We start from the raw sequence: 9,461 nt of genomic DNA, 5'->3' as shown, positions 1-9,461 counted from the left end.
TGCGTTTATTATATAAATTAATACAATTTTTCTTTAATGCTTTTGAAAACCTCAAAAAGTTAGGAAAAAATCACAAAACTAAGTAAACTGATCTAAATATTTTAGAAATTAGCTCATCTCTAACTTTTTGTGGCCAAAATGAAAACGGTAGTTGTTCTAGTGTTAAGCACTAGACTAATAAATAATATTACTAATTTAATTCAATATAGACTATTCGTAATCCTTGAATCTTTTTTATATGCTCTAGATAGTTAAAAATACATGCTATTAAAAGTTATGCATTTTAAATAAATGTTTTAATTTAAATATTGAGTAGGTTTTGAAACAAAAAGGAAACGTAACTTTACTTATTATTAAAGTTTTCAGTGGTTTGGACAAAGCAAAAGTAAGAAAATAAATAAAGAATGTTTTATAAAATAAAATTTTGAAATGTATAAACCTATTAAAAAAGAAATGCGCAAAATTAAAAATAAATCTTCAATTTTTGTTATTGTCAGTCTGTATTAGTACCAATGTAAAACAAATAAATACATAAGAAACGGTATAGTATTTTAATACCCATTATTACACTTTAAATACTCTAAAAATGTATGACTTATTTCCATTAAGAGAACTTCTTTGAATGTAGTTGTCATTGCATATCTTTTAATTTACAAGGTAATTTTAATTATGTTTAAGGATTTAATTTTAATTATGTTAAGGACAGTGATTTTTTTAAAAAATTAATAAATTACTATACCTTATGGAAATAAAAAGGCTAAATATAATACATAAATTTTAAAGAGTTCAATATTCAAAAATTACGTTTTGAATATTGTGCAACAAAGTATAAAAAAATTATTAGAATCATATTGCAAATAATTGCTCATTTTCCAGTTGCTTTTTTAATTTCATTAATTCAAATTTAAAAAAATAAATATTTACAAAACGTAAAATTTTAAGGAAAATAAATGTTAAATATAAATACAGCAAACTTGAAAAGCATTCTTAGATTTTGCGAAATACTGCTTAATTATTGAGCAGCAAAGTATTGAATTTTACTTAAATGATATAAAGAATCGAAAATTTCACAGTTATATCAATTAATGAATAAAACACTATTATATAATAAAAATAATAGTTGAATAATAAATAAAAGAAAATTTAAAAAGAAAAACATTAAATATAATGTAACATAAAATGCTTTAACTAATCTTTTTAAGTTATTTCTTTATGCAAATCTTCCTTCTAAATTTATTTTTGAAAAGTAAACGTGTTCTTACATTTTCCCTTTAGGTTTTAAATTTAGATTAAAGTATGCAAGAAATAACATTTAAAGTTTTTCCCTTAACCAAGCTTGAGAAATGGTGAAATATCTTTGCCCAATTTTTGAATCAGCTGCAATAAATAATAATTTCGTTTTTGCAATTAAAAGTTCATCGGGACGTTTTTGCAAGAATTTCCTTAATTTCGCTTTTATGTCACTTCAAATTTTCGGTCACTTAAGTACTTCAATTTATGTCACTTAGATGATCGCCTTCTTAACAATAAAGATTAAATAAATACTACTGTGCTTTTTTTATGTCCTGTACCTGTCTTCCCAGCTGGCCCGACCATCTTCGTCACACTAAACTAAAAAATTTTATAGAATAAGTGAAGATTTTAATAAAATCCTATTTTATTATTGAGCAAATAAGTATTGAAAGTATTGCAGTTGATTATTATACAATCTTAATTTTTTGATAAAACAATTTATAATGTTTTAATGAAATAAAAATCATAAATATAGATACAACGGCATTAGACAACACTTGGAGATTTTGATAAGTTCTATTTCATTACTGAGCAACAAAGAATTTAAAGTATTGCAGTTGAATCCTCTCTTCTACAGTTGCTTATTATTGTGCAGCTAATGCATCTGGGCATGCTTGTGATTATGGTCTCACTTGATGTTTGAGTTCCACAGCTGGAAAATCTTTTCAATGGATTTGAATCGCTGCTGAGTTTGCTGTTTAAGTCATTGGCATCTAAAGAACCTAAAAATTAGAAAAACAATTAAAAAACATTTCTTTTAATTTAAAGCACATTCGGAAATGAAACTATCACTTATGAGGATTTAGAAATTCTTGAGCTGTATTTCGCTAATTTCGCGAATTATTTAGAAATGAAATCACATGACTTGTGACAAAAACCAGTGCTAAAGTAGGAGTGCAACGAAAAAATTATTTAATTCCTTTTAAGTTAAAATAATGTGCAATTAGCTCGTAATTACTTAATTAAAATCAGTTGCATATTGGATAGAAACAGCATACATTTAGATATTAGTTAACGATTTATGTATTTGGTATTAATTTAAAACGGATCAGTGTTTTCATAAATCTGGTCCACTGAAAAACATCTATTCATCATTATTATAATACACTCATGTCCATAAATTAAGGATAATGAAGTTCAGGCACAGAAAGAGACAGAAGCCAAACAAATTTGACTTATTTGTAAAGTCTATGTATTAAACAAAAGGTAAGGAGCAAAAAAGATGCTATATGTTTGACATAATTAATAAAAATTGCGATTTTTACTGCCTGGAGCAAATTTCAAAAAAGAACCTATTTACAAAAAACAGTATAACATAGTTAGTATGATGGTTAATACGGAGTATGTCTCCCGGACGATGCAATACAGGCCGTACAACGCCTAGGCATGCTGAATATCAAATTATCAATCTGATCCTGTGGAATATTACACCACTCATCAAGCACTCATCCGAAAGTCCGGTAGACAGGTGGGAGGGGGTTGACGGCCTGCAATTCGTCGGCCAAGCATATCCAACACATGCTCTATTGGATTCAAGTCCGGTGAGTATGCTGGCCAATCCATACGGGTGATATCCTCCGATTGAAGACATTTGTCTACAATGTTTGCACGGTGAGGACGGGCGTTGTCGTCCATAAACAGAAATTTAGCACCCATGGCGCCCCGAAACAAACGTACATGTTATTCCAGAATGACATCCCTATAGATGTGGCCTGTAATCGTTACACTCTGAACATGCAGGTCAGTTCTGGAACCAATAATAATTCCTCCCCAAACGAGCCAACCAGTACCACCGTAACGGTGTCGTTCAATGGTGTTGTCTTGGTGGTAACGGGTACCCGGCGCTCTCCATATGAAAGTCCGGCGAAAATCAGACTGCAAACTAAACCTGGACTCGTCGGAAAACATCACACAAGACCACTGTTGCGGTGTCCACAATGCATGCTCTCTACTCCAGGCTAATCGCAGGCGACAGTGAGTTGCGGTAAGTGGAACACATCTGACAGGCCTACGAGCATGTAGACCAATGTGCCCTAAGCGTCTGTACACGGTCTGCCTTGAAACCGCCGTACCGGTAGCTGAAGAGAGCTGACGAGACAGGTCTGATGCTGTGCTCCGTCTGTTTCTTTTGGCAGTAACTGCCAAATACCGGTCTTCATTCGGCGTTGTAACTCGGGGGCGACCTGTGCTGTAACGTCTACTCACATTACCATCATCTTGGAATTGTTGCCAAACCCTGGAGATGACACTCTGGGTGATTCCAAGTTCCTCGGATACTTCCAGCTGGGTACGTCCATGTTCCAGTCGTCCGATGATTCTGCCACGTAAAAAATCATCCAAATGCCTCCCTTGTGCCATAACTATGCGGTTATTGCACTGAAAGGCTTTTAAAGCGCTTGTGAAGAATTTTATTTCTTTGCCACCATTCCTTATATACCCCTCTCTTACACTCTCGTCATTGTGACGTACTACCAGCGTCATCTAGTGATTTCCTGTAATTTGAATATTCTTCTTAAGGATGTGTGTGATAATTCTACAGGTGAAATTTTAATTTTAGAGTTTGATTTCCGTGTGATTCTGAATTATCCTTAATTTATGGACATGAGTGTATCTATGCTAATGGTCAAAAATGCAGCATATAACTTAAGGTTTTCTTTTACTAGAGCTGAAAGAATTTTTTTAATGTAAATATTTACAGATGCTGCTCATTTTTACACAATGTGGAAATGTTTAAATACACAGTAATGTTCATATTTATTTTTAATAATAATCTTTGAGATAAATAGGAATTTTGTTATGGTTATAAATTATTATTATTTTCTTTAAAGTTTAATTTCCCTTTCAGAAATACAGCATTTATTTGATAAATTAACAATGGTTATTGTTAATTTATCACCTTATTTTTGCAAATCAGAACCTCTATTGGTACTTGCATGGAGGAATTCAAAAATAGCGAAATTAATGTTTTATTAATTTAAAATTTTAAAACATTTAAATTAAATGAAAAAAACCACAATTAAAGCATTTGGTATAATTGGAAAACAAATCAATGCTTTCAAGAATTTAGTCAATTAAAAAATGTTTGTCTATCGATATAATCTATATGCTTATGCTCAAAATTTTACTTGCATTTTATATAATAATTTCTAATGCACTGCTTTTTATTATTTAATAAATAACTAATTAGACACTGATGTTAATATTTAGTCTCAACATTTCTGTCATTGAGTAAATATTAGTTATGCTATAGCTAAAGATTGTTTTTATGTATTTATATGTAGCTAAAGATTATTTTTATGTATTATAAAATAAAACTCATTTTTCTGTTATAAAGAACTAAATAAAGGTATATGCTTCAATTCAGTACTCTTATAATATAGATTAATGCCGTTAAATTGAATAAATTTTGCTAAAATATAATAGTTTCTTCTACTTCTTTTACCTTAAAATAATACTTTCATAATTATAATAAAATACGTCTTATTGCTATCCTTTATAATGTTGATTGCAATTTTGGGGTTTATAATGTTGAATGTTATTCTACCTTAACAGTTAAATCAGTATTTTATCTTTTATCTATTTTTTTTAACAATAAGTAAAATTTTAATTAATTAAATTGAAATAAACATTCCTTTCACTTAAAGCGGGGATTCCTGTATAATATCAATAATAAGTAAATAAATCATACATCTTCGATAAAAATAAATAACAGATCTTCGATAAATAAATAAATTTTCGAAAAAAGTTTAAAATATTCATGTTAAAATTAAAATAAACATGGTTAAGAAAATGAAAGAATAAAATTACTTCGTAATAATAAAGCATCGTGCGAATAAGTAATATCATGCATTCATAATTCCTACAATTATTTTATTATTTCCCTTGACGAACTGTCAGATGGAAACTTGAAAATTACATAATCTAAGATGAAAAATAATGCAAAGCACCCACTGCCATTCTCCTGGATTTCTTATACTAGGAGAATAAGGTCTTATTCCTATTACCATATACACAAAATAAATATTCTAATGCATGCCAACAGTATGTTAGAATTTTTAAAGCAACACTGTGTAGCAATTGCACATCTCCATAAAACAATCAGCTATTTTTAACAAAGTGACTATTCGGTGTGTGTTTTATTTTTATTAATGCTTCGCAATTAATAAATAGAACTTTTACTTGCTAATTTAAATACAGACTACTGCAGTTTAAAAATGTTTGAACAAAAATTTACAATTCAACTTACCTTCAGAAATTGTTGTGCGCTCCACTTTGTTTGAGACATGCTTGTTATTATCGTTCACCGAGAACTTACTGGTATTCATCAAAGACTGTCTCACATTTTTCTTTGGATGAAGCAATATTATGTAAAGTTTTGGTGTGAAAAGACAAAACAGAGTCACGGTGGCGCTCAAACTGACAGTCACTGACATGGTGAACACGTTAATTTCGTCATGATCAGTGGTCGTAAAGTACAGAGGGATAAATGCTAGCCACACTATACAAGTAGTATACATAGTGAATCCGATGAACTTGGACTCGTTGAATGCTTCTGGTATTTTCCGCGTAAGAATAGCATAGACTGTACAAATGAGGATTAGTATCATCGGATACGCGAATGCAATCATGTAAGTTGCATCAATGGAAGCAGCACACACTAAATGACTCTCATCTGGTGTTGGATGATAGAGTATGGCTTTGGGTGGACTAAAGCCCATCCACATAGCTGAGAATATTATTTGTATGCTTACTATGAGTCCACAAATAATAAGCTGTGATTTCGGGCTTATGAAGCTAGGTCGTTTCGTACTTTTCGCTCCTGACCTGAAAATTCTATCAATTCTATTCGTTTTCGTCAGAACAGCACTGTAGACGATAGTAAAGCATAAGCCTATACCCATTTTCTGGGCACCGCATTTAAAGTCCGATGGGCGTTGCACTAACAAAAATGTTATAGCATAGCAGAGAAATATACCTGAAAGCAAAACGTAGCTTAGTTCTCGGCCAGAGGCTTTCACGACTGGTGTGTCATTGTGTTTGACAAAAACTACCATAACAAACGTGGTCAATATGATGCCAAATGAAGAGAAGGACATAATACCTATGGCCCAATAACTGTCTATTCGCATGTACTGAAGAGGTATAATTTCGCAGCGTGTGTGATCTGCATTTGGCAAATAACCTAATTGACAATCTTCGCAACTAGTTTCTTGCACTAGAATTTGGTATTTAGTGCAATTGAAGCAGTGCCAGCAACATTTTCCACCTTCGACATACTTTTTCGCCTGACCCATTCCACAGGGAAGACTACAGACGGAAGTAGGCATTCCAGGTTCGTCTTGTCTGAACCTGATAACTGACATGTTGAGTTTCAATTCTCCCTCTGAATATTCTCCAACGCGAACCCACTTATAGGATCCTGGTTGTACTTGCTTGAAATGAATTATGTTATAACGTGCAGGGCCATCACCATTTTCAGAAAAATGAAATTCATCTCCACTCAAACCTTAAAGTAAAAATAATTCACAATTAATGTATAAATCTCTAAGTTTAAAATCCAAAACAAAACAATGAAAAGGGATTTGTTATTTATACCATCATAAGCATACAACACTGAAAAAAATTCAAAATCATATTATTGTATAAAGTACTGGCGAACCTGAGTGAAATCCAATTTTACATAAAATCCGTTTTTATTGTAAAATTTCATATCATAATTTTTACATTAATATTTCTTTAATTACAAGAATTCAGTGATTTTAAAGTTAAAATTATGGTACATCAGACTTTTTTCCATAAAATGTTACGGTAAAAATAGTTTTTACGGTAAAAAGCACCTTACCCTCAGTTTCAGTACTTTTACCCTAATTTGATCCGGAGTTTCTACAGTACATACATGAAATGCATTTTGTAGTTATAAAAACATTTCTCAATATAATCCTTATCTCAAGCAGGCTTAGATTTTTTCCAATCGTTTCTATTGCTATCATTTCATATTCATTGAAGAAAAATATCTAACTTTTATTGGATTTTTTTCAGCTTTTAAAATAGGTATATACTTATGTGTCTTATGATTAAATCAGATATATGAAATATCACATATATTTTCAGTTAATGATGCATTTCAAAGAGCATTTTGTTTTAAGTTTAATTATATAAAAAAGCAAAATTTTTAAAAATTTCATTTGATGCATGCAGAAAGATACATGAAAAATATTTAAGTTTAAGGTTATTATCTTTTCGTTACATTTAAAAAAATAAAATAAAATTAGTGCCATTTAAATGCTGTTTAACCTTTTCATAATTTTGAGTTTTTACTCATTACAATGCTGTAAACTGTTATTTAATATTCGAAAAAAGTCACACCTTTAAACGAACAACTAACTTTTCCCTTTTAGTTTGTTATAGCATGACTTTTTAAAATTATCAAATTTTATTAGAATTTGTAGTATGATGCAGAAATTAAAAGGGTTGCAATAATAAGAAAAACTTTACCTCTTTAAAACTTTAATTCAAATGTTCAACAGAACATAAATCACTAGAGCGTTTGACCAACAATTTTTTAATCAAGGTTTACTAATGGATGTTTATAACTAGCAATAATTAATTTTTGCTTAAATAATTTGGTTAGATATAATATCTCTTTAATTTACAAACAATTAAATTTCTTTTTAGTTAGTTAAATTAGTAGGAACTCATACATTATTAAACTCAAACATTAATTTTAGCTTTGATTTGAAATTGTTGAATACTAAAATATTATTATATACGTATAACTATTTTCAACACATTTTTTTAACTCGCTAACGCAAATGAAAATGTGCTTTATTACGCTATTAGAAGCATTTTTACAGAAAAATACTCGTTTATATTCATTGTAAGAAACTCCGAATAAAACAATGGTAAAAAGTACTTTTTTTGCAGCACAATCTATTTCTACCGGAACATATTAGGGAGCAAAAAATCTGATATACAGTGATTTTAAAAGTAATAATTACCATAAAATCATTGAATCAGTCTAATTTAAATACATAATACTGTAAAAATTAAGGTATCATATTTTTCGGTAAAAATGGATTTCACGGATGAGGAACACTAAAAAACCAGGATAAGGTTTTAATATAAAATTAAGAAACATATATTGTGTGAAAAATTATTTTAGAATAAATAATTGTTTATTTGCGGAAACAAATTAGAAGCACATATTGGCAGACCTAGAATCTCCGGATAGAGGAATAAAATATAAAGAGACTTACTAAGAAAAAAAAGACTCTTAGAATTAAGAACACAAATACGGTAATATCTAGAAAGCATTGTATACTTGTTCGAAATGTTATCTCCGTTTATAAAGTAAGAAAAAATAAAACTATTATCAAGATCTGCAGAATCATCATCGATGCCAATTGTGACAAAGGTAGAATTAAAGCCATCAAAACAAGCTTATTTGTTCATGCACAAGAATTCTAAAAGTACTTATCGTGAATAAATATAACTATACATCAAATATAAAAGAAATGATAATTATTACCCCTAAATGATACATTTTTCAAGTAATTTCGAAGTACTGCACCATCAATAGGATCCATTTTTGCACACAGTCCTGCAATGCCACCACACAAATCAGAATGCATGTTCTTCAAAGCGTAAGCAAATGCCAACACTGAGTCGCTAACAAACTGCAGTTGCTTCTCTGATTCGTATCCATTTTCAGGAGAAATTGTCTCATTCCCCATGCAAATGCTCGTAAAATTGTTGTATGGTGTCACCATGCTTCCTGCCCACTTACAGCTGAAGAAGTGTTCCCAGAACTCCGTAAACCAAGGATTTCTTTGATTGTTGCTCACTGTGAGTCGTTGAAAGTATTGTTCGAATCCAATAACTGGGTGTGCTCGTGGTTGGACTGATATGGTTCCTTCAACTTCGCGTTCATTGCCATCAAACACTAACGCACGAGCACTCCAGCCATCACTGCCGATCCATGAAAAGGTACCAGTGCAGTTGTTGCGTCCAACGGCTCTCATGACTCCTGCTACTTCCTGATCTGATCCAAAAATTATAACACCTGAATAAAAAAATTATTTTATTCTTTAATTTTTCCTCTGTTTTAACATGTGGAAAGAGATAGAAAAAAAAAGCAAAAAACGTTGATATATATATATATATATCTA

The 9,461-nt window shown here is 30.6% G+C and overlaps 1 protein-coding gene across 1 annotated transcript in view; it reads right to left on the bottom strand.

The window, feature by feature from the left end:
* Positions 1-1,639: 1,639 nt before the first annotated feature.
* LOC107455951 (metabotropic glutamate receptor 6-like) overlaps positions 1,640-9,461 on the bottom strand; it is a 74,131-nt gene continuing 66,309 nt past the window's right edge. The window contains exons 5-7 of the mRNA XM_043047476.2: positions 8,822-9,355; positions 5,540-6,799; positions 1,640-2,015 (exon numbers count right to left, since the gene is read on the bottom strand). Of these exons, the coding sequence (XP_042903410.1) occupies positions 1,837-2,015; positions 5,540-6,799; positions 8,822-9,355 (1,973 nt within the window). The 3' untranslated portion in view covers positions 1,640-1,836. The remainder of the gene's footprint in view (positions 2,016-5,539; positions 6,800-8,821; positions 9,356-9,461) is intronic.

Source organism: Parasteatoda tepidariorum, chromosome 2 (assembly GCF_043381705.1).
Source record: "Parasteatoda tepidariorum isolate YZ-2023 chromosome 2, CAS_Ptep_4.0, whole genome shotgun sequence".
In the NCBI taxonomy this organism is placed as follows: Eukaryota; Metazoa; Arthropoda; class Arachnida; order Araneae; family Theridiidae; genus Parasteatoda; species Parasteatoda tepidariorum.
The sequence above is the reverse complement of the archived record's forward strand: the minus strand, read 5'-3'. Positions and strand labels throughout refer to the sequence as shown.